Below are 26,307 nucleotides of genomic sequence, written 5' to 3'. Positions count from 1 at the left end.
GAGTATATATTCTCTAAGAAGGAAGAACGGAAATTGGAAAAGTAACAGTAATGAATCATATTAAAATTAACCTTATTATTAAGTAGTAGAGAGAATATTACATTTTCTTGTAAAAAATAATCAATTACCTCCACTCAAAATAAAATATACAACAACCAAAAATATATGTCAAGCAAGAATTCTGTCGATCTTGATTTAGAGACCATGTGAAATTACATTAACGTAAAAGAATGCTACTGAAGACCAAGAAGTCATTTCTCTTTCCTGTACAGTGTATTTCAACAAAGAAAATACTGATGATATTTATTCCTTGTAAACATTTGTATTGAAATAACTACCTTTATCATGGGAACACAGTATCTGTTTGATAAGAATAGATCATTATTTTACTGTAGTTTATACAATAGTGGGGAAAGTTTATATAAGTAAGGTGAGTAGGCCAGACCCATTCCAATAATGTTAAAACAGTAGAAGAGGGCTGGGGATGTGGCTCAAGCGGTAGCGCGCTCGCCTGGCATGCGTGCGGCCCGGGTTCGATCCTCAGCACCACATACCAACAAAGATGTTGTGTCCACCGAAAACTAAAAAATAAATATTAAAATTCTCTCTCTCTAAAAAAAAAAAAAAGAAAGAAAGAAAAAACAGTAGAAGAACCCAATCACTCTGAAGGATTGCCTATACATAATCTAATCCTGTATTTACAATTTCTTATACCAACTCCTTAAATGATAGAAACTGCTTGATTAGAAGGCTACTAATTCAACACTAATTTTACCTCTAATACTTTCACTGAGATATGCTTTTGTGGAATCCATATATTCTTATCATTTCACATATCCACTCTCTCTACATATTTAAACCAGGAAAGACCAAGAACAGAATCAACCAAATTCTTCCACAGTAAATTACTTCCCTATTCATATCATTCTTATGTTATGTTCATAACATAATAACTTTTATTTAAAAAAATAGGGAATTGTTACTGAACAGTGCAAAAACTAAAAGATACAGTTTTATTTACTAAATTTACACTTAAATAAATGTGATAGAGACTGAATGAAGAAAAAATATTTAGATCAGGAAATAACAGTATAAAATGATAATTTGTAACTCAATGGTTAGGAAGGTATAAGAAGTATCAAGAGCTAATCTTTGTAGTCAGGAGGTGTCTCTTTAAAGGTATAAATAGAAGTAGAAAAACAGGCAAAACAGCCCTGACACAACATATTTATAAGTAAGAGTCATTAAGATAATGGCGGGTGGTGGTGGTGGTGGTGGTGGTGGGGCTTTCTTTCTTTCTTTTTTGTATCTTGTTTCAGGCATCTATTCTTAGATACATTGTAGACCTAAGAAAGGATTAACAAATGAGTAGAAAAGAAAACAATATATGAAGAGAATTTTAAATAAAAATGAATAAAGGAGGAAAGGGCAGGGGAAAGTCAAGTGTTAGCATTATGGTGGGGGAAAATGTTTTCTGTATCTCTTAATAATTGTTAGGGTTGACAGACTTAGTGGTAACTTACTTAGTTTACAAAACTTAGTCTCAGTCCCTCCTCCTTCCTGACAAGTTCACTCAAGCGCTTCTAGGAATTGGTCCGGGAGAAGATTGTATGTAGAAGCCTGAAAGCCAAGATAACTATAGAGTTTATCACCCAGCAGCCTGATGTTCTTATTTGAACCACTGAACCGTGACTACCTACATGTCAAGTCTGATTTCACTCCAAGGTCCTTTTGATTTTCACAAATTGATAATGTATTTTAAAGCACTCCTAAATATCAATAATTCACTTCTATTTCAGCGTGTCATACAGTTAATGATGGAAAGATTCTAACAGAAGCTACTTTTTGAAATATTCATACAGGAAATTTTAGAATAAAAGCTAATATTAAAGCATTTTCAAATATATTACCTTACAAATATGATCCGCATGATCATCCTTCTAAAAACTTTCAGCCAAAAGAAGAAACAGAGGCATAGAGAAGTTCAATATTTTATCTAATTTAGTAATCAGGAAAGCCAGGATTAGTCTTCTAACTCCAAATAATATACCCATTCTTATTTTTCCACAATTTTAAACTTGGGAGCAAAAAACATTAGTGAATTATAACAACTAATTCTTTATATTTTCTTCACTTTAACCATCAACTGGCATAGGTTAAGCATTGTACTTAGGAAACTTGTGGGGGAAAAAAACCAAAGTAAAAAAGAAAAAGAACTTTGCCTTTAACTCTAGGTTCCTTACTATATTCTTTTATATCTGTTGCCAAGTACTTTTCCTGAAGGTAATTACTGGTAATTACTCTCTGTGATTGCTATGTGCATGTCAGACATTATCATTACTCTAATTATAATACAGTTAGCCAATGCTGAATTGTTAAATTTCAGTTCAATTAAATGTTTGTTTTGCAGTCTATTTATAGATATGACAGATGTATACTGCTCAAAGATAATAATGGAATTTGATATACTTTTCAGAAGCTGATATAAAATATACAAAAACATTAAAAAGGACAAATTGGACAATTTAGTAAGGACTGCAGCTGCTAAAGCAATATCAGGGCAGCTCCCTAGGATTTTAAAAACCTTTGCCAAAATAACCAATGAATAGCTCTTTCTATAACATTTTCAAAATTAATAACTGCTGAGAGTGAACACATCAAAAAGTAATTTGAATTTAGTTTGTAGGGAAAAATAAAGGAACATGAGTTATCTTTACTGAATGGAATTTTTATTGTAAATTATACATAAAAGTTGGAATTTTAACTATTTTTAAGTGTATCTTTGAGTGGCATTAGTTACATTCATAGTGATGTATAACCATAACCACTACATATTTCCAAAACTTTTCTGTGACCAGAGAGAGGAACTCTGTAGTAGTAACTCTCCATTCCTCTCTCTCTCTCAAGCCTCTGCTAGGCTCTATGAATGTGACTACTCTAGATATGTGACAGTAGAATCGTACAATATTTGTCTTTTTATGGCTATTTTCAAGGTTTATTTATGTTGTGACATGATTCAGAGTTTCGTTCCTTTTAATAGTTAAGTAATATTCCACTATGTATATAATTTTTAATCCATTCACTATTGGATACCTGGGCTATGTATCAGTCCATTTTTCTGCTGCTGTAACAAAATACCTGAAGCTAGGTACTTATGAAGAAAAAAGGTTTATTTAGCTTACAGTTTTGGAGATTCAAGATCAACATGCCAACATTTTTTCTAGTGAGGGACTTCTGGCTATAACACAACATGGTAGAGAACAAGGATAACCAGCCATATGCAGAAAGGACCAAGCATGTGGAATAGCTTTGCTTTATAACAATCCACAAGAACTCACTCACTCCACAAGACCAATAAGAATCCCCTCTGAGGGCACAACCCTCCAATTACCTTGATCTAGCCCCTTACCTCATAAAGGTTCCAAAACCTCAACACAACCACTCAGTACCAAGTTTCTAGTACATAAACCTCTAGGGGGACAAACCACATTCAGACCATCACAAACTGTTTTCACCTCTTAGCTATTGTGAATAATGTCGCTATGGATATTAGCTCAGAAGTATCTGTTTGAATCTTTGTTTTCAAATCACTTGAATATATATGTAGAAATTGAATTGCATTCACATGGTAATTCTATGTTTAACTTTTTGAGGAACTGCCAAATAGTTTTCACAAGTGGCTACAACACATCATTTTTCCACCAGCAACGACAAGGGTTCCAATTTTTCCACATCTTTCCCAGTACGTATATTCTCTTCTTTGGATTATAGCCATCTGGGTAGATGTAAAGTGGTACACTGTGGTTTTGATTTGCATTTTCCTAATAATTAATAATAATAACCATTTTTTCATGAACTTATTTTCCATTTGCATATGTACTTTGAAGAAATGACTTTCCAAGTTCTTTGTCTGTTTTTCGATTGTATCATCATATTCCTGTTTAGTTGTAGGGCTTCTTTATATATTCATATATATATATATATATATATATTTTACGTGTTCCCTCATCAAATACACAATTTTCAAATATTCTCATTCTGTGAGTGGTCTTTTACTCTCATGATTGTATCATTTGGTGCACAAAAGTTCTTAAATATAATAAAATCTAATTTATCTTTTTAAAAAACTATTGTTATCTGTTTGTCATAATAAAGAGTCCACTGATAAATCAAAAGAAATGAAGATTTGCCACTAAGAATTCTAAGAGATTTAAAGTTTAGGCTCTTAAATTTAGGGTTTTTAAAATCTATTTTGAGATAATTTTTGTAAATGGCATAAGGTAAGGGTTCAACTTCATTCTTTTTCATGTTTTCTCAACAATGTTGAAGGAAAAAAGTTATCTTTTCAATAATTGAGATGCTAATTTATACTATACTGTTGTTCATTTAAAGGCTAGCAATTCTCAAATTGTAATTTATTTTTTCCAGTATCTTAATATTTTTTTTTGTAAATAAAGGCATCCTGGTTTTTATTTTAAAATATTTTTAACCCTACTTCAAAAGTAATTAATGTTTACTATCAAATTTGGATAACTAGGAAAACAAAAAGGAGAAAATAAAAACAAACATTCAGAAGAAATAGAACATTCTACTTTCTATTATTAAAGTAATTCTTTTCTCTCTTTCTAAATGTCTTTCTAGATTTGTTATATTTATCCATGTCAAGTATACTACAAATTTTAATGGCTGTGTATATGGAGGAACCAAAATTTTTATTTAACCAAACATATTAAAGTCTCTAAATAAAATAAAAAATAGGGCTGGGGATGTGGTTCAGTGATTCAGTGCCCAAGTTCGATCCTGAATAACCGCCCCCCACCCCGCCAAAAAAAAGAATGTTAAAAAAATACCAATGTCCAATGGCAGTGCATTAGGCACAAAAAGCTATTTAAATTTAAATTAATTGAAAGTAAATACAATAAAAAATAAAGTTCCAAACAGTGCTCACAAGACAGCAAGTGCTTATAACCCTGTCTGGCTAGTGACTATTATATGGGTCAAAAGAAATACAGAACACTTTGCTCATCATAGCAAATTCTGTTGGACAAAAGTTGTTTTAAAATGTTTAAAATTGTCACTATTATAAATAACTCCTGAGTTAGTTAAAGTAAATAAACGTTAATGTATAGATGTTAAAGCTGCATTGATTTGCTTATGGGCATGGTGAAATAGAAGAGACAAAGATCTCTGGGGACCAGTCCAGAGATGCTACAAGTATTACAGGCTTTGTAAATACTAGTGTAGAAGCAGTAGTCTGTACAGAAACAGATGTTGTCACATTACATTATTTCCAACTACTACTTATTTTTACTAACACTATTCTTGGGATTAAATATGAATATTTGTTTATTGTCCATTTGTGTTTGTTTTTAAGAATTAATTTTTCTTTGCTTATGATCCTCTAAAAGTTTTTAATAAAGAAAGGATATGAATACTTTGTTTTCCAAATATGTTTAAATATTTCTTTAGTTCATAACTTGCCTTTTATTTGTTATGAAATGTAGGTTAACATTTATATATTGTAAAATAGACACCTTTGTTTCTGCTTTAAGTGATATGCTTAGAAAGTTTTCCTGGTTATATGTTCAACCATTTGTTTGTTTGTTTCATTTTATACATTTAAATAGTTATGCTACATAGAATATATACTGGCATATGGTATAAGGCAGAAACTAGTCATATTTTTCTCCAATGTTAGAATATTTCCAATCTCAATACAATTCTAAGGGATAAAAACTTACAACAAAATCTACCAAGTAGATACCAAGTAGAGATCCAATTCAATCCAATCACTTTTATGTGGGAACACAAAAACTGCATTTTTTCTTTCATTTATTTATTATTTAATTATTTATTGCAGTACTGGGAATTGAATCCATTGAATCAATCAATCACCCAGTCCTTTTTATTTATTTATTTTTTATTTATTCTAATTTGTTATATATGACAGCAGAATGAGATTCAATTTATATTACACATATAGAGCATGAATTTTCATGTCTCTGATTGTACACAAAGTACAGTCACACCACTCGTGCCTTTGCTTTTTCGTCACTCCTTTTTATTTTTTATTTTGAGACCTGAAATTTGTGATTCTCCTTTCTTATCCTCCCAAACAGCTGGGATCACAGGTGTGTGCCACTTTTATATTTTAGAAAAAGACTGCACTCTTATATTTAGAAATGTGGCTTTTAAGATTTTGCTTTCTCAGATAATATAATTTCCATTCAGCCCAGGAATTAGACCTTATTTTCAAAATGAAGAGAAAAGTGAGCTATATGCAAAGAATTTTTGGATAGAGAAAAAGTATGTAGAAGTACCAAAAACTTATAATTCCAGCAACTTAGGATATTGAAGCAGGAAGATCCCAAGTTTGATACCAGTCTCAGTAATCTAGGATCCTGTCTCAAAACAAAAAAATAAAAAGGGCTTGGGGTACACGTCTATGGTAGAGCGCCCCACGTTCAATCCTCAGTTATAACAACAATAAAGAAGTAGTACCAAAAAAGTGAGATCTAGTCTCTGAAAGACCTATATGGACCAATCTGCCTGTCTTTCACAAAATTACAATAAACTCCTAAAAAGGAGCCTAAAAGACAATTCTGAGGCAAAAATTTTCCCACTCTTTATACTCATATTGGCAAAGTTTTTCACTAGCAAATTTACGAGTGTTTCAATACATAAAATTTAATAATGATTGCTATGATTGTTATTTTTGACTCTTATTACTTCATTATGATTTTATTAGTCTCAAAAATAACTCAAATGTTTTATTAGGAGTGAAGTTGCAACTTCTATGGTTTTAGTTTTAAAATAGACTCTTTTTAAAGAGAACAACATTGGTAAATCCATAATTGTTAACATTCCTTAAGTTCCACAATTCCACATGAATATTCATTATTTATTATTTTTTAAAAATCAGTTCCTGCCCAGGGCCATGGTGCATGCCTGTAATCCCAGTGGCTCTGGAGGCTGAGGTAGGAGGATCACAAGTTCAAAGCCAGCTTCAGCAAAAGTGAGGCACTAAGCAACTCTGTGAGACCCTGTCTCTAAATAAAATACAAAATAGGATGTGGCTCAGTGATCGAGTGCCCCTGTGTTCAATCCCTGGTACCCCACCCTCCTTCCAAAAAAATTAGTTCCTTTAAAGAAATATTCTAAAGCTCTAATAATAAAAATCAGCACCACCCAAAACAAACATGAAACTGTCAGGCAGAGGAATCACTTCTATCACAGTTTCACATTAACAACTGGTATATTCCTCTACTGCAACATTTATCATTATCATATCATATTCCAACTACTTCTAAGTGTATTCTGCTAAGGCTGGGAGCTCCCTAAATTCATGTCAAGCCCAGTAATATTCTTTCCCCACCTTTAGTTACATCCAAAAACTTGGCACAGAGCTCAGTAAATTATGGATGTCATGATATCTTTTCCTTAAATTACACATTGTTTGTCCAAGAGAAACTGCCTCCTTTCCTAGTTTAACTTATTTGTGTTTCAAAATCCTTTCAAGCGGTGCTCAAAGATGTGCTAATAGTAAGTATGACCCTTCAAACTGCCACACAGTATTTTAGCAAAGTACTTAAAATACATGAATTAAAATATTTTTGTGGGACAGGTTATTAATGTTTGCATTTTACGAGAAGAAAACAAGCTTTGTGATTAGAAACTCATCAAAGTTAACAGCACTAATAGGTCACAGAGTTAGACATGAACTGAGGGTTCTAATTCTTACAGTGTACCTTTCACTACATCAAGCATGAGTTTTCAGACAATTAACCTCTTAACAAAATATCAGTTATACTAGAAATACTTACACTGACCCCAGCGCCCTGTTCTTGGGTTCAAATAATTTGGATAAAGGCCATTTGGACGATCCATTTGCTGAAGTAGTTTCCGAATATGCATGACCTAAGCAAAATAATTTAAAATTAAGAATGTAATGAACAAAAATAAAGGTTATCAAGGTTTGGTATTAGTCTAGTCTTTGTTTTCTTTCTTCCTTTTTCTTTTTTTTTTTCTGTCATTTAAGAACCTATAACCCACTCCCTGCTTTTTGTGTGTGTGATGGTCAGGAAAGCCTGCTATTTCTTAAATGACTCATTATTCTTACAAGATTGTTATTTTAAAAATCAAGCAATAATAAAAGTGATACAAAGAAAAGTAGCTCAGATAGAAATAATTTTTAAGTATATAATTATTTACTTATATACATATATATACACACACACACATATATGTATGTACACACACACACACACACACACACACACACTGATGTATATATGTAAGTGGTATTGGAATATAACCCTGGGTCCCTTGTATGCTATGCAATTACTCTACTACTGAACTACACATTGTCAGCCCTGTGATACCATTTTAAATTTCTACATTCTACTGTCCAGAAATAGACATCAGAAACACTGTTGATAAATATCATTCCAGACATATTTAATATGTACATATTTAACATGAGAACATTAATAATTTCATAGAAATGGAGGCAAAACATTAGAAAGTATTACATTAATTTGAATTTAATGAATTAAAAAAAAAAACAATGAAGTAAAACCAAATGGTTTAACTTTAAATACTGGCCCCATAGTACATATCCCTAAATTCCTAAAATTCCAATTCCTAAGGGATCTCCAAGAGGTTAAGGGGGAAATTAAATCACAAAATATATTAAGAGGCTAGAGATTCTCCAGGGATTTATTTTTATTTATTTCTAGATTGGTTGGATTTTATAAGTGCTTTGGCTGGGGGAGTGTTTAAACAATACAGCAGTAAAGGTGCTTTATTTCTAGTATTCTTTATTTGAGAATATTATGTTTATATTTTATGGGTATCTGGCTGGTATTAATTATTTCTAACTGGTTGGGAAAACATTCTATTTTTCACAGGACCTTGCACATACTTGCTTTTTCTGGATTTGGGCATAATTCTAATCCTTTCTCTGCAAGGTCTTCCATCATTTCTTATTTGGCTGAATGTCATCATCAAATAGCTTTAGGAATAGGTTCAAAAACGCTGTCTATATTTCCTGTGTCCTTTCATATTTGAAAGCACCATTATGTATAATAATTTCAATCTGAATAATTCCATGAACCAGTTTTAGATAGTTCTGAAGGATATTATGTAACATGAGAAAACTAGCAACTTTTTGTTATCTGAAAATTATGTATAATATTGAATTATCTTAGCCTCTTTTCCCTATCATTTCCTTTCTTTTTAATTTCTATACATTAACTTTTCTCAATTTTGACTTCTTTTTTTTTTCTTTGCTATATTTTGAACCCTGTCTTTCTTTGCATTGTTTCCATTTTGGCCTTCATTTTGGTAATAATTCTATCTTATACTTTGTTACTGATATCACATCTTATCTTCTCTGAGCACTTGTAACTACATATTCTGTTCTATACAAATGAGGTCTTATCTCTTTGCTATGGTAATGTTTGCTCAGAATTTTCGACTGCTATTCTCTGATAAATATTTTTTGGCCAGTATTTCTCATGTGCATTTCATTCTTTTATTCTGGAAGATTTTTGTATAAATTTTGTACTTGTTCTTTGTTGATGAACTACTCATTACTATTTTTCTTGACTCAGCTATTCACAAGAAAGCTTTCATATAAGACTAGACAAGAGTCCAGATGTAAATATGTTTTTATGCCCTTTGCTTTCCCCTAGTCAACTGTGATTTTCAATGCAGCACTCACTGCTCAGGACAGAATATCTGTCACGGATTCTCTTTTCTTGCCCAAGTTTGCAGACACAAACATAGCTTGTCTGTAAAATTCTTTGTTATTTGTCTAGCTTCTCGCACATTACTTGCAGTCCAAAGAAGTATTAACCATCAGTCTGTGATCCTACTCTCACTTATTTAAGTCTTCTCCAATGTCATTTAATAAAGTATCGAACTTTACTTTTTGTGGGAAACATACTTTTGTTGCTATCATCATAAGGCATCTTTTTATAAAATGACATTTTCTTCCCTTTTGTAGCTGGTTCAGAGAAATATTGTTGACTTTTAATGTCGATATAAGTCTTTTATACAAAAAATAAACCCACATTAAGCTCTTGGTTTAGTCATTGAAAAAGACTGTTCAGGTTGAAGATACGGCTCTGTGGCAAAGTGCATAAACATGTGCAATGCCCTGGGTTCAATCCATTTACCCTTCCTACCCCGCTCCCCCAAAAAGAAAAATTTAGACTACCTTAATATAGTATATATCTATATAATAGATAACCATGTAATCTGTGAATAATCAGTATGTTCTTTCTTCCTTTTCAATTCTTAAACCTTTTGTTCATTTTTCTTATCTTACCATGCTGGCTAAGAACTTCAGCACAATTGAAATGACAATAAATTTTTGTATTTTTAAAAACTTTTAAAATAATAATAAATATTTTAAATGTTTTAAATTGAAAAGCTATGTTTAAGGTAAAAAGAAAAAATAATAATATCCAGAGCCCTGATAAACATATTAAGCACTAATCAAGTCTTTGAACAAATTTTAAAGAAGTCTTTTATAACAAACAAAAAAAGAAAGAAAACTAACCTTTTTATAGTAAACCAGGTCCCCGGTCAAGTAGCTGAGGTGGACAAATTCCATATGTAGTGTACCAAATTCAGCCAGAATACTGCTACCTGCAGATGCCCAGCCCCAGTTTCGCCCTACTCCACTGAATGAAAGGAAAAGATTGGGGGAAGGGGGACAACAACAATAACAACAAAAAAATCTAATGAATACATGAATTTTAAATAAATCCCGTAAAAAGTATTATATCTAACAACAGTTAATTTATATCTAAAACTCTGATGACTAAAAATTTTGTATAGGTAATACATCCACGTTTTAAAATTATAAAAAAGTATACATTAAATATATTTTATCTAGTCTCAACTCCTTTCACACTGCCAGGCTCCACAATAACTTTCATTACATATCAATTCAAATTTTCATGCATATATAAGCAATCTAAATATATATTCATATTTTCCTCTTTTCCTAGAACAAATATAGCCAACTATACTAACTCCTCTGTATCTTGCATTTTATTCTACAATGCACCTTCATGGTCCTTCTGTTATCACAGCTTTCTCCTCCTTGGTTTCTTTTTGATCTGCACAGAATTCAATGATATTGTTGATTCTCCGTTGAAATATCCCATCCCAGGGCCATATAACCATGTGTGCATTTCAACTTGTCTCAAACTGTAAGTGTACAACTTGCATTTACGACAAGAGGACCAAAGGTATAAAACGTCCTAAATGGTTAGAACATTATCATACCATAAAGAACTATCCTGCTCCAAATACTGACAGTGCTTGAGTAACGTCTATCACATTATATAAATAGATGTAATTTATTTAATCAATACCCTATTGATGGTCCCTAGAAATATTTCCAATATTTTATTAAGTTTATCATATAAACTTAAAGAAAATAAATTTCAGTGTATTTCAGTTTTGTAGAAACAATCTCTAGGATATGTTCCTGCCCTTTTTTCCCAGCCTGCTCTATAATTTTTTATTTGAAACATTATCATATAAGAGAAAAATTATAGAGACTTTAGATGATGGGTTTTTTTTTTTTTTTTTTGGGGGGGGGGGGTGGGGTGGTACCTGGGATTGAACTCAGGGGCACTCAACCATTGAGCCAGATCCCCAGTCCTATTTTGTATTTATTTAGAGATGAGGTCTCACTGAATTGCTTAGCGCCTTGCTTTTGCTGAGGCTGGCTTTGAACTCAAAATCTTCCTGCTAGGATTCCTTGCATGTGCCACCATACCCAGCTTAGATGACATTATCTTTTTAAAAGGTTAAATTTCTCCTGAAATGCAGTTTGAATACAGGCAGATTACCTTGGTTTCAAGCTTTATGGTAATCTATTTCACATTTACCTCTACCTTTTATATAGTTGCCCTGAGATCTCAAGTTATCTTTACCAAGGTTTCTTCACCTTAGCAGATGTAAACACTAATCTCTGGGCTCCTCAGTATGGTATGACTATTAAACTCTTTCTTTAGTCATTTTGTCTTCTGTAATTTTCTGTTGTGATTCATTGAGTCTTGACAGTCATACATACACAGAGTCACCAATGACATGAGGAAAATTTCTAAGAAATTTTTTGAGTTTTTCTTAAGCCCTTCCTGTCTGAGAAAATGTCATCATGTCTCAGTCATTTTAGCAGTTACAAAACCTGACTTACATAATGGAATATTACTCAGCATTAAAAAAGAATAAAATTATGACATTTGCAGGTAAATGGATAGAATTAGAGAATATTATGCTAAGTGAAGCCAGCCAATCCCCAAAAAAATCAAAGGCCGAATGTTCTCTCTGATAAGTGGATGCTGATCCATAATGGGGGGAACATGGGAAAAATGGAAGAACTTTGATGGGGCAAAGGGGAAGCAGGGGAGGGGTGGGGAAGGGAAATGGGGGTAGGAAAGATGATGGAATGAGACGGACATCATTATCCTAGGTACATGTATGACTGCATATAAGGTGCAACGCTACATCGTGTACAACCATAGAAATGTAAAGTTGTACTGTAAATTGTGTACAATGAATCCAAATGCATTCTGCTGCCATATATAATAATAATTATAATAATAATAATAATAATAATAATAGACTATCAGTTTGAGTTTGGCCTCTACTGCCCTATTCCATTGACGGGAACAATCCCTTAGGAAAAAACGCCAGTATAGAGATGAACTTAAGATCATAGTCACTTCAAGAATTGAGTTAGTTGTTCTCTGAAATCTTCAATCAATTTGGTCTTATATACTTCTAGTTTTTATGTTTGCTTTTGGTAAGAAGGTAGTCTGATAAAAGCCCTTCCATGGTTAGAAATGGAAGTCTAGATTAATTATTCAAGCAGTAGAGTTCATGGATTCTTCTTACTAGAATTCTAAACCATTCTATGGGGTCTTTTCTTACTTTTAGAAGTAAAATTATCAATATTTTCTCATTTTACATCCATTTGTCTTCTGGATAAATGGATGTAAAATGAGAATTCAATATCCTTTATATTTTATTGATCAGTGCTAAAACATCAAAATCTATACCAGAACATATCAGTACCTTGCTTAAAGTTCCTTCATTGTTAAATATTATTTTTATAATATCTTTAAATTATGGAAGGCCAATATCACTAATGTAGTTTTAATGACTATAGGCTAAACCAAAGAAAGCATATAAATACAGTAACTACACAGGACAGTCATTCATCTCACAAATAATAAGTGCCTACTATACTGTGGGAGAGACACTGGTAAACCTATGTCAAGTTTATTCATGCTTCCACAATAAAAAAAGATCATTTAAATAGTTACAGTTGTTATAAAGAAAATTAAATAAGAAAATAGAAATCTGAAAAATTTACTAAGAAAGAAAGCATGTTAGATGAAAGACAACATATTTCTGAAATGAATCAGTCTGAACTAAGACCTGAATGAGAAGGAGATACTCATGAATAGATCTGGAAGAAGAGAATTCCTAGGAGGGGAAACAGCAAAGGTAATGGCAATGGGGCTGATGGAAATTAAGGGGGACTAGTGTGGCTAGAGCTCAGAAAGTAAGAAAGTCAATGATATAGGATGAGGTTAGAGAGTTAGTATAATCTAAACTCCATAAGAATTCTGTAGGCTCTGGTACAATTTCAGAATTTTCATTTTAAGTGTGATAAAAGGTCATGGATAACTGAGCATAATGCTTTAGGAAGAAAAACATACCATTTAGAAAGATTAGCTAGGTCTTGGTGTAGTGAATAAATTGCAGTGTTGTCAAATATAGCCCAGGAAGTTCAACAATTTACCCTTCTCTGTCGAAACTTTCTGGCAAAAGTCATGAAGTTAAGCTTCAGTCACAATACACTGAAATACCTTTCAAAATATTAAATTATATACAAGGTTTGTCATCTTTTATTTTATATAATGTCTCACAAGAAGAGTCTAAAATATTAAATTTCATACACACAGCGCTGAGAAAATAACAACTCAGAAAAATAAGGAAATCTTCAAGAACAAGAAATAAAACTGTCAAGGACAGAAAAGTTCCAAATATAAAAAAGCTGCCAAAAACCAAGTAAATAATAATTTCTGCTTGTTATGATTTTTCAGATGATCAAAATAAGAAGTATAGATATCTAAATGTACATATGTTTTTATACATAATAAGTACATGAATACATTTACAATGAATAACAATAAAATAAGTAAAAAACATGATTTCTCTCTTGGCTGATTACCAACAACAGAATTTTAGAAATGTTTGATAAACTTTTAATAATTTTCAAGGTAAATCTAAGTGTCCTACAATCATACTCATTATTTTGATAATAAATTTGAATTATATTTTGTCCAAAGTCCATTGAAAATATTTCTCTGGTATATTCAAAGAACAAAGCTTCTAGTGAAATGTGGTTATCAGAAAAGAAGTTTGCAAACAATTGATGTTAAAAGTTGTTCCAAAACAAAGTATGAACTAATAAATTAAAGCACTCAAACAATGTGTAAGTTTAAGTTGCAATATCTTGACCTACAAAATAATGATTTGATGGAGCTCTTATTTTCAATTAGACGTATTTAAATTCTAGACATCGATGAAATGAAGAAGCCCCATGATTTTGGATTAACTAAATTGGAAAAATTATTTAAAAAAAAAAACAACTAAAAGCAGAAGTCTTATTTTCAATGTAAAAATATACAGTACTTGTAGAAGGCATTCTGAATGAAAGTAAAAGGATGCATTTTTAAAAATAAGTGGTTCAAAATAGTTACACATTTTAATATGCAAACTTTTAGAATTTAGAATACCTGGCAGTTAAGCAGAATTTGATATAAGCAACTGTTCAGGAAATACCTTCTCAAATAAAAGCAGACAAAGGTCATAGATATTAATAATTTTAAAATTCTATAAACATACATGAAGGTGTACTTGTTTTTTTTTTAAGAAATTATTCCAATTTGAATATTTGGAAAATAGTTTTTAAATAGAACTGTTTCACAGTACATCTAGTAAAAATAAAACAAATTTATCATTAAATACTGTAAAAATAAATAATTTTAAATATTTTAGCACTTTCATTCTTAAATTGTATACTTATGACTAACATGTTGTATGTTCTCCCTTATAAGATATCATAACCTGATTTTTACATTTTTCTAGTATAAATTAATTATTTTCCCTATGATATAACTTACAGGGCAGCATATTATCTTTTAGAGTACGAAAAAAAAGTACTGAGTTGTTTGTCCTTCCCACTGGAGGTTTAATCTATACTTAGGAAGTTTAACCTATATCTTTTGTTTTTAGGAAATATGCTATGAAAAATATGGTTTTGTATATGTCTTCCTTAGCCCACACCTCTCTTATTTCCTTAGGGTAAAATGCTGTGTCAAAAGTAATATAAAGTTTTAGAGGCTTTTGACAGATAACGATAAACTTGTCTACAAGTAAAACTACAATGTAAGAATGAACTACTTCTCACCTGATCTACAACAGAAGGCAAAATTTTTAAAATTTAAAAAAAAAATTCCCTGTTTGACAGAATGTAACAACTTTATTTTAAAATAATATGAAATCTGACTTTTGTTTTATTTTCATTTAAATTAGGGAGATAATATATTCAGAAGACATAAAATTCAAAGTATACCCCCCAAAATATAAAGACTTATGTCTAAGTTTTGTCTCTTTCCCAATAACATCCTGATCTGAAAGCCAGTCTATGGTCATATTTTCATCTACCCTTTTGGAAAACTTTGTGACTATTTAAGCATAATTTGAACTGCTTCTTACAATAGTATTTAACATAATTTTAAATGTCTCTTGGTCGTTTCTAATTTTAATCCTATTTTTTAAGAAATATTTTTTAGTTGTAGACGGACACACTACCTTTATTTTATTTTATTTTTTTATGTTCTGAGGATTATTTTTTTGGTTCTGATGATTGAACTGAGTGCTTTACACATGCAAGGCAAGTGCTTCACCGCTGAGCTACAAACCCAGCCCTTAACTCTATATTTTTTCAAACATATTTTCTAAATATATTTTTAAACTTAAAGTTGTCTTTCAATTATTAGTTCATGTTATTTTGTTGTTGCTGTTGCTTTTGCTTTTTTATTATATCATCCCTATAGCCACACCTAGAATCTGGTTTAATTTTCCTTTTAAATAAACAATATTGGGGTATAATTTACATGCAAAAATCCACTATGAACATCCTCACACTTTACTTTTTTTTTAAGACTAGATCTTTTGCTCAATATGTCTTTGAGATCCATCTATATTGCTGTATTACCCAATAGTTTAATTCTTTTTATTGCTAACTGGTGTTCCATGATATGACTATAATAACTACTGAGCTATGCACCTTTTGATACACAATTTGGATTGTTCATGGTTCTGGGCTATTATGAATAAGGTTGTTACAAACAACCTTTGAATGGACGTTTATTTTAATTTCTCTTGGGCATATAAATACCTTAGAAGGATAATTTCTTAATCCTATGCTAATTCTATTTTAACTTTATACAAAACTGCTAAACTGTTTTCCAAAGTGACTATACAACTTCACATCACAACATAAGTATACTATCTAGCCTTTTGTTTTCAATTTTCCCGATCAATTCTTTACTTTTCTTATCCAATATTGACTATTTTTTTAGTATTTCAATTTCTCTACTGAGACTTTTACTGTGTGTATGGCTGCTTTAGGGATTACAGCACTGACTGTTAATTTATACAATATATAATCAACTATTACACTATTTCCATATAATGAAAAAATACTACAACACCATGACTTACAATAAACAGTTCAACTTACAATTTTTTTGATAGTTTTTTTTTTTTTTTTTTTTTTGTACCAGGAATTGAACTAAGGGGTGTTTAACTACTCACATCCCCAGCGCTTCTTATTTTTTATTCTGAGACAAGGTCTCACTAAGTTGCTTAGGGCCTCACTAAAGTTCCTGAGGCTGGCTTTGAACTTGTGATCCTCCTGGCACCAGGATTATAGGTATGTGCCACTACACCCTGCTGAACTTACATTTTTTTTTTTTTTACTTTATAATGTTACAAAAACAATATAGGATCAGTAAAAATCATACTTTGAATTTTGATCTTTTCCTGGGCTATCTGTATGTATGTCTATGACATACAGACAGTCACAAACAGACAAACTCTCTTGCCAGGTTTCTGTTCTCACGACTAAAAGGCTCAGGGGTCACTCTAGTTGAACTGGGCTAACTGGGCTGCACGAAATAACCATACAAGAGACACAAATACCTTTTTCTTTGGGGTTGCTGTGACGGATCCTCTGACCTTAAGGGTCCGCAGAAAGAGAGAGAGAGCTAGAACACGTGCTGACCCCTTTTATTGAGGAGAAGCTATTCAAATGAGGCAAGGGGTCAAGTTTTAGGGGACTGAGTCTATCTTCATGATGTCCACTGTCAGCAGGTTGACTGACACCTGGGTAGGCCACACCCAAGGGCACAGTAAGAGGAGGGGACACACACAAGGCACTTCCATGGAAGATTCTATCCTAAAAAGGGCAAGGGGTTATATTACAAAGGAACAGGTGAGCACAGCTTCACCCATGGGGCTGTAGCAAGACAAACCCATTTCTGTGATTGAGCACCTCAGCACCCAGCTGTGGAGTGTAACTCAGTCACTCGTAACTTGGCCTCCTACACTCTCTGGAGATGCTGGGAAGTGGCAGTGAACCAGATGCCAGTCAGCCATTCAATTACAAGAATAAAAAGTTGATACTCTTAAGACTGTGTATTCTGTTGTTAAGCCATAACATTTGATATGTTAGGTACATTAAATGCATTTTTGACCTATGATGGGTTTATCAGTATGTAACCCCATTATGAGTTGAAAAGCATCTGAACTTGCAATGCAATCTGCATACAATCCTTTGTGCTACTGTGGTCATACCTTTTCTTCTACTTATATATTATAGACCACACGATTATTTTAAATAATAGCAAGTTATTACTTTTGCTTTAATTACCTTTAGAAGAAAATTCTAAGACTAACCTAGAAAAAATAAACCTTTTATATTCATTTGACTATTTACCATTTCCACTGCTTCTCATTTCTTTTTACAGATCTGTCTTTCCATTTTTATGTCATTAAAAATTTCCTTTAACATTCCTACTAACAGAAACCTGCTGGCAACAAATTCCCTATGATTTCATTTGCCTAAAAATGGCTTAATTTCATCTTCATTTTGAAGAATGTTATTAAGGGTCATGTAATTTTAGATTGACTTTTCTCTCAATGTATTATAAAATGCATTCTAATAACAGGAACAGAGGTGCATACCTGTTAGTCCCAGATATTCAGGAGGCTGAGGAGGAAGAATCACTTGGATGCCAGGAATTTGAAAAAGAAAGAAAAGATGCATGCCCATTGTTTTGGGGATTATACTGCTTCTGATAAAAAGAAAGCAATACTTCTATTTTTGTTTTCCTGTGTATAATGTAATTTTTCCTCTGGCTGGTCTTCGATGTTTTTTCCTTTCATTAATTTTCATGAAAGACTGTTATCTTTCTGTTTATCCTGCTAAATTTCTTTATAGGTATCCTGCTAAGTTTCATCAAGTGTTAGAGTCTGCAGGTTTATATTGTTCACTCAAATTTGGAAAAAATGTAGACACTGCTTCTTCAAATAGTTTTTCTGCCATTGCTTCTACCTCCAGGTTTCCCCCAACAATGAATGCTCAATTCTGTGCTCAATTTTCTCTTGAAAGGCAGTTAAATAACTTCTAGGCTGTTCAGTTGTTTCAAGAATTGTGTTTTGGGATATGCTGTCATAGACATACAGTTATGTTTATTCTGTGGCTAATTTAGTTCTTCACTAAGACATGACCCTTCAGGAACGTCCATTCAACGTTACTGGTGTTCAGAAAGATTTTTGTTACTTCCCATTTGGCTATTTTATTCTACTTGTTTCTGATTTTAATTTTATAAATTAAAACATATGTTTTCCAGGAAAGCAATCATATGATCTAAAATTAATTATAGTTTTGCCTCCAATCCATTCTTTATTCATTTTTCCTATTTTGTTACACTTTTATGACCTTTGCAAAAAAATGTACTGTCTTGATTTTAGTGGAAAATCTCTAATATTTCATTAAATCTTTGGTTTAATAAAAGCTATACAACTTCCGGGCTTTGAATCACATTTAGAAAGCCTTTGAACTCCTACATTAAATACATAAAAGCATTCTCCATCTTTTCCTCTGGTTATTAAGTAAAAGAAAAACAATAAATATAATACAGGTTATTAAACACGTTTAAGAAATGTTCAGAAACTATGTAAAATAAAGCTATACCTGAATTGATACAAAATTTAAATACTTAAAAAGGCATAACTTATTAAAAGAAAGAAATGTAATATAATAATGTTCCCTAAATTAATATCTAAATTTAATGCAAATCCAACTAAAATATAACAGAAAAAAAACTAGGCCAAATAATTCTAAACTTTATATAAAAAGAATAAATATGTAAGAACTAAGAAAATTCTGAAAAAACAGGGTACTGAAAGAACTTCTAGTATCAGACACAAAAGTTATTACAATGTTATAATTAAATTCATAAAGTAGAGTTAAAATAAACACACTAATTTTGCTTATTTGGGTTTTTGTTTGTTTTGGGGGTACTGAAGATTGAACCCAGAATTTTTAACCACTGAGTCACACCCTGAGTCCTTTTTATATTTTATTTTAAGACAAAGTTTTGCTAAGTTGTTTAGGACCTCACTAAGTTTCTGAGGCTGGTCTTGCAATCCTCCTGCCTCAGCCTCCCAAGTCGCTATATTATAGAGGTGTGCAACCAGGTCCAGCTAACCAAAATGATGCGAAAGAAGACAGTCTGGAAAATGGATTCATATGTATATGGAAATACCTTTTATATTTTATTATATTTACATAAAATTAAAATTTCACTGAGCGAGATTGCTTCATAAGTAATATCCATGCAGTAATCCAAACATCTTTAAGAAAAAAGATCAATTTCTATCTTCCTTTTTATACCATAATAAATTCTAGATCAAAGCTATGAAAAAAAAAAAAGAAATCATTATTGAACTAGAAAAACTCAAATAAAAATCTTTAAAAATTCACTGGATGGGCTTAAGAGCAAGTTAGAATAATATAGAAAATAGTAAGTGAACATGAAGATAAACCAATGGAAATTATTCAATCTGAAGAACAAAGAAAACAGTATTGACAGCCACAAACAAGAGCTTTGAAAAATGTGGAACAGTAATAAAAATTCTTTTATATAAAAATTTCAGAAGGAAATAAAGAGTGGGGAACAAAAAATAATAGAACCATGCTGGAGCACATCTTAATTAAACTTCTGAGAATCAAATAAAGAAGAAATAAAGCATTAAGAGGGGAAAAAAACACTTTATATAAAAAAGACAACAATTCAAATTCTCACTGATCAGAAACAATGAAAGCTAAGACAGACAGAAATAACATCTTTAAAGTGCAAGGAAACAAACAAAAATCAAACCAGAATTTTATATACATTGAACATATCCTTTTAAAATGAATGCAAAATACTTTTTCAAACAAAGAAAATTATAGGAATACATCCCAATGGACAAGCACTGTAGGAAATGCTAAAACAAAGTCTTCAAGATTAAGTGAAGTAATACCAGATGAAAACCCTGATCTTCAAAAAGGAATGAAGAACAGATAAATGGATATATTAAACATCTAGATATTAGAATATTTCCTCCCCTTTTAATTTCATTGAAATAAATAAATATTATCTTTAATTCAAAGCTAATATTTTAAAAATGTATTTTGAGATTTATAGTATACCATATAAGCAATGGGAGGGAAGATGTATATGGAGAGGCATAGTTTCAATGTGTCTCCAGTATTATTAAACAGCACAATATTACAACATTAATTCTAACTTAACAGATAAATTAATTATATATTAACTTTTTTAGGCTGCTAAAGGAATCACAGTGTGTGTGTGTGTGTGTGTGTGTGTGTGTATATATATATATATATATCTGTGTGTATGTATATATCATGGTTGCTAAAGGAATCAGTATATATACACTTACATATATATGTATACATACATTTAATGGTTGCTAGAGTAGTAATCACTAACAAAATTAATAGGGGAAATTAATAAACTAAAACAGAATTCTAAAATACATAAGGAAGTCAAGAAAAGACAGGAAGAAAAAACAGAACTTTACTGTATCAGTAATTGCATTAATGTTAATGTACTAGACATTTCAACCAAAGGGTAGATATTGTCATATAAGATACCAAAAGCAAAATCCAATTACATACTATCTCCAAAAGAAATACTATAATTGAAACACAGGTTAAAAAATCATAGATAATGTAAGGGTAGAACAGCTACATTAAATTTGATAAGTATTAAGAGAAAAATATTACCAGAGATGAAGGACACATCATTAATGATAAAATGAGCTAACCACCAGAAAAGTATATCATAAATATGTATATCAAAGTTCATAAACACAAAGTTTGCCAGAAACAGACAATTAAACAATCACACTTGGAATATTTTAACACACATCATCTCAGCTATTCATAGAACAATCACACAAAAATTAAACAAAATCAAGACACACCCAGAGAACCTGAACAATACCATAAATCACCTGAAGTGATACCTGATATATGTAAAACATTATACACATTGTAGGTAGAACACACCTTCTTTTCAAGTGTATTCACCCCCCCCAAAAGGCCATATATTGAGCCATAAATAAGTTGCAAAAAATGTTCAAGGTTCAAATTCAAGAGTTCTATGTGAGCACAATGAAACTGAATTAAAAACTAAATAAGATCTCTGTAAAAAAACAAAAGCAGGGCAATTAAACAATACAATTATAAACTACTGATTCATCAAGGAAAAACTCACCGAGAAATTTTAAAATATTTTAAACTGAATGATAATGAAAAGTGATACATTAAAATTCTTTCCTTAGAGGAAAACGTATAGCTTTATAGGAAAATAATAGCTTATAAGGAAGAAAACGTCTAAAGTTAATTACCTGTTTCCAATGTAAAAAGCTAAAAAGAATAAAGTAACTCCAAGTAAGGAAAGGGAAGGGAATAAGAGAAATAAAGCAGAAATCAATGAAACAGAAAAGACAATCAAGTGAAAAATCAGTGAAGACAAAAAGTACCCCTTTAAAAATAATAATAAAATGGATAAATGCCTAGTTAGATTGATCAAAATAAAAAGAGAATACCAATTAAGAGCATTGTATCAGTAATAAATGAAGGGATTATTTACTACAGAACCTACAAACACATCAGGCATAATAAAGTAACAGGAACTAAATAATTTAGATGAAATGGAGAAATTTCTTAAAAATATAATTAAGTAAAAGTGACAGAAAATGAAAATAAAATCTGAATTGTCATATATATATAAATACATTTATTTTTTAAATGAATTATTAAAAATCTTCTCACATAATGCTAAGTTAGCCAATCCCCCAAAAATATGCCGATTTTTTTTTTTTTTTTTTTTTTTGATATAAGGAGGCTGATTCATAGTGGGATAGAGGCAGGAGCATGGGAGAAATAGAAGATCTCTAGATAGGGCAGAGAAGTTGGAGGGGAAAGGGGTGGGGCATGGGGTAACTAATGATGGTGGAATGTGATGATCATTACTATCTAAAGTACATGTATGAAGACACAAATTGGTGTGAATATATTATGTATACAATCAGAGATATGAAAAATTGTGCTCTATATATGTAATAAGATTTGTAATGCATCCTACTGCCATATATAAATTAAAAAATTACATTAAAAAAAGAATACTCATGGGGGAAAAAATCTCACAAAGGAAATTTCTGACCCAGACAGTTACATAAGTGAATCCATCAACTATTTAGGGAAGAGGCCAGGCATGGGGATGCACACCTGTAATCCCACCAGCTCAGGAGGTTGAGGCAGGAGGATCCTGAGTTCAAAGCCAGTCTCAGCAACTTAAGAGAGGCTTTAAGCAACTGAGCAAGACCCTGTCTCTAAATATGAATAGTAAAAAAAAAAAACAAAACAACCAGGAGGGCTGGGTATGTGGCTCAGTGGTTAAGTGCCCTTAGGTTTAATCCCTGGTACCAAAAAAAGATAAAAGAAAAGAAACTTTAGGGAAGAAGTAACACCAGTATAACATAAATATTTCAGAAGAAGGTGAGACTAATTCCATTTTATTTTATAAGGCCAAATAACATAAAAACCTATCAAAAGTAGCACTAAAAAGTAAATTTCTTACCAAAATTCATCATAAACATAGTTTCATAAAGTAATAAATGAAGGGGTTATCACTACAGAAACAGATAGTTTCAAAAAGTGCTAGAAAATCAAATATTGCAAAATATAAAGACAATAATATATTATGGCCAAGAAATACCCAAGGAATTCAAGATTGACTTACCATATGAAAATTTTACAAGTAATTTACCATACTAATAAAGGCAAAAAAACTTATGGTTATTTCTCTAGATAAAGAAAATGTATCTGGCCACATTCAACACTCTTTCATGATTTACAAAGCAAATTAGCAAACTCTCAGTGAAATAGGAAGAGACAAGTTCCTCAATCTGATAAAGGCACTGATAAAGACTGTACAACTAACATCATACTTGAAAAAAAACAATTAAAGCCATATGTCAAAAGCTTTCATAGGAATTCAAAAGAATACAAAAAATAAAGAAAATCTCTTCAGATAAGATCAAAAACCCAAAAAGTTATAGAAAGTATATCTGAATGTGGGAAAATTTTAAATATATAAATGAAAAAATATTATACCGATAACAGTAAGGCAGAGAGACAGAAATTTTACAATCTACAAATAACTTTACAAATTAATTAGAAAAAGACAACTCACAAAAAAGTAAATTTAAATGTCCAATAAATTTATAAGGATGATCAAATTCACTAGTCAGAAAATACAAATTAAAATAACAATGAGTAACATTTTTCAACCACTAGTTCATCAAATTTACTAAAATACTGATATCTGCAAACATTTGGATGCTCCCACACACTGGTGGTAGAAAAATGATGTACTACAGCCTATTTGGAAAATATTTCAGCAGTATTCATTAAATTTAAACATATGTATACCTTTGATCTGATAAACCCAAACCTGGGAATCTGTACCAAAAAAATCAAAAAAGACATCTGACCCAGCAATCATATTCTTGAGAATCATTTCTAGAGAAATAAAATGCCCACTAACACAAGGATCTTAACAGGATGCTATCCAAGCAGTATTTATGATAGAACGAAAATAATGGAAACAAATGCCACTGATATATAAATGAATGAAACTATTCCAGGTCTCACTATGTATTATTCAACAGAAAGGTTTAGATGACCTGGAAGAGTATTTTGAAAAGAGTATCACTGAATAAGAAAATAAGAAGTGGGAAATCAAGCATTCAAATAAGCTCTTGAAAAAAAAAAAAAAAGCCCTGCCAGGTATATATGTTTGAGTTTCTGTATGCTATATCATATTGTTACCACGGGTTGGGTTTTGAGCAGCAAGAATGTGGGAAGGCCATGTTGGAAATGATCAGATCCCATCCAAAAGGGGGGAAAATAACTTAAAAGTAGGGAAATAACAAATTTTATGAAACATAAACTTAAGTAAATCATTTATATAAATATATACAAAGAAACTAAATGAAAATTAAACTTATAAAATGCTCATGACAGGGTCCTTTGTAGGGCATGATGTAACGTGGGACATGTTGCATCAGAAAAGAGGAAACCTAACTTGCTGGCTGCTATCCGCTTCCCAGTCCTGGGGCCACATGTGGCTAAGAGAGCACCTAGCGATTAGCCAGAAGGCATCGGATCACCTTTAGGATAGGCTCAGAACCCTTCTGCCCTCATGGACAGCTCGTGTCTCCCATTACTGCCTGTAGGATAGGTGTAGATATAAATTCTCCCCCCCTGCTGACCTTTACCCTGATTGGTTCCTGTACATTATATTAGCTGTGTGTGTTTTCTCAATAAACGAGATCCCGCTTTGACTGTTCTCCCTGGCGCTTCTGATTGTTCTCCTGCAAGGGAGGGCTGGGTGCGGGAGGCCAGTGGACCTTTCTTGGTTCATCCTGGTCAGGGCATGCTCCCCCAATCTCTCCCGCAGGTCAGGAGGGAAAGGAGGGGGGGGGGGCGTGCTAAAAACCCCGACAGTCCTTGAAAACTTTTCTACTTTATTCTCAATCTTAAATTTGAAGTTTTACAATTTCATCTTTATTTTTCAGTTCTTTTTTTCTATGTAGCAAAAAAAAAAAAAAGTCTTTCTTCTTTCAGAATTAAGTTTTAATTATTATCTAAGAAGTCTGCATGATTCTGTAAAGTTACTGAAGGAAATATCAGAAAATCTATGATGAAGCTAAGGAAAAGAGAAGTGTGTGTACATCATTTGGCTACGTTCTTTCAAGAGAGATTGCTCTGGAACTCTAGTCAGCACTTCTCTCACAAAGGAAGTAATCTACATTATGTATAGTACATAAAATTAAATAATAGTAAATTTAGATATAAAGTTCATTATTTAAATGCTGATTCTTAATGTAAATTTAAACTCTATCATCAGTTCTTCATTAAAAAGAAATGACTAAAATAGATTATTTTTTCAAATAAATTCACAGATTCACACCTGGAGAAAAATAAATGTTCCTAACATTTATTCTAAAGAGCTTGGATAAAAGGGGATCAACTGTCAAATTTTCACATAATTTATAAACTTCAACATTAAAATAAATATTACTTGGAAATGAGCAGCAAAAATTTCAGTCAGCATGAATAATTTAAACACCAGTTAAAATGTTAACATCATTCAAATTTTAATTTTGTACCTTTGTTTGAAAGTTATATGAAGAAGACATTTTGTCTATTTCTAAGTAAAAGGTAGTGTTTTAGAATGAAATAGATTGCAAAGAATAATCCTTTAGAGTTTACTTTGATTTTCAAGAGTGTAGATATTATTGCCAGGTGTGGTGGCACAAGCCTGTAATCCCAGTGACTCAGGACACTGAGGCAGGAGGATTTCAAGTCCAAGACCAGCCTCAGTAACTTAGATCCTCAGCAACTTAGCAAGACTCTGCTCAAAATAAAAAATGAAAAGGACTAGGGACATAGCTCAGTTGTAAAGCACCTCTGGGTTATATCCCCAGTACCCACCCCCAAAAGAAGAACATAAATAATAAAGACCCTTCAGCCAACATCATGAATTAGGTGTA

The 26,307-nt window shown here is 31.7% G+C and overlaps 1 protein-coding gene across 2 annotated transcripts in view; it reads right to left on the bottom strand.

Moving 5' to 3' along the window:
* The window catches only part of Man1a2 (mannosidase alpha class 1A member 2), a 152,445-nt gene that overhangs the window by 58,879 nt on the left and 67,259 nt on the right, over positions 1-26,307 (bottom strand). For both annotated transcript variants that reach the window (XM_027940237.2, XM_071618229.1), the window contains exons 7-8: positions 10,568-10,691; positions 7,824-7,917 (exon numbers count right to left, since the gene is read on the bottom strand). In XM_027940237.2, the coding sequence (XP_027796038.1) occupies positions 7,824-7,917; positions 10,568-10,691 (218 nt within the window). The remainder of the gene's footprint in view (positions 1-7,823; positions 7,918-10,567; positions 10,692-26,307) is intronic.

Source organism: Marmota flaviventris, chromosome 10 (assembly GCF_047511675.1).
Source record: "Marmota flaviventris isolate mMarFla1 chromosome 10, mMarFla1.hap1, whole genome shotgun sequence".
Lineage (NCBI taxonomy): Eukaryota > Metazoa > Chordata > Mammalia > Rodentia > Sciuridae > Marmota > Marmota flaviventris.
This window is presented reverse-complemented; position numbering and strand designations above follow the sequence as displayed.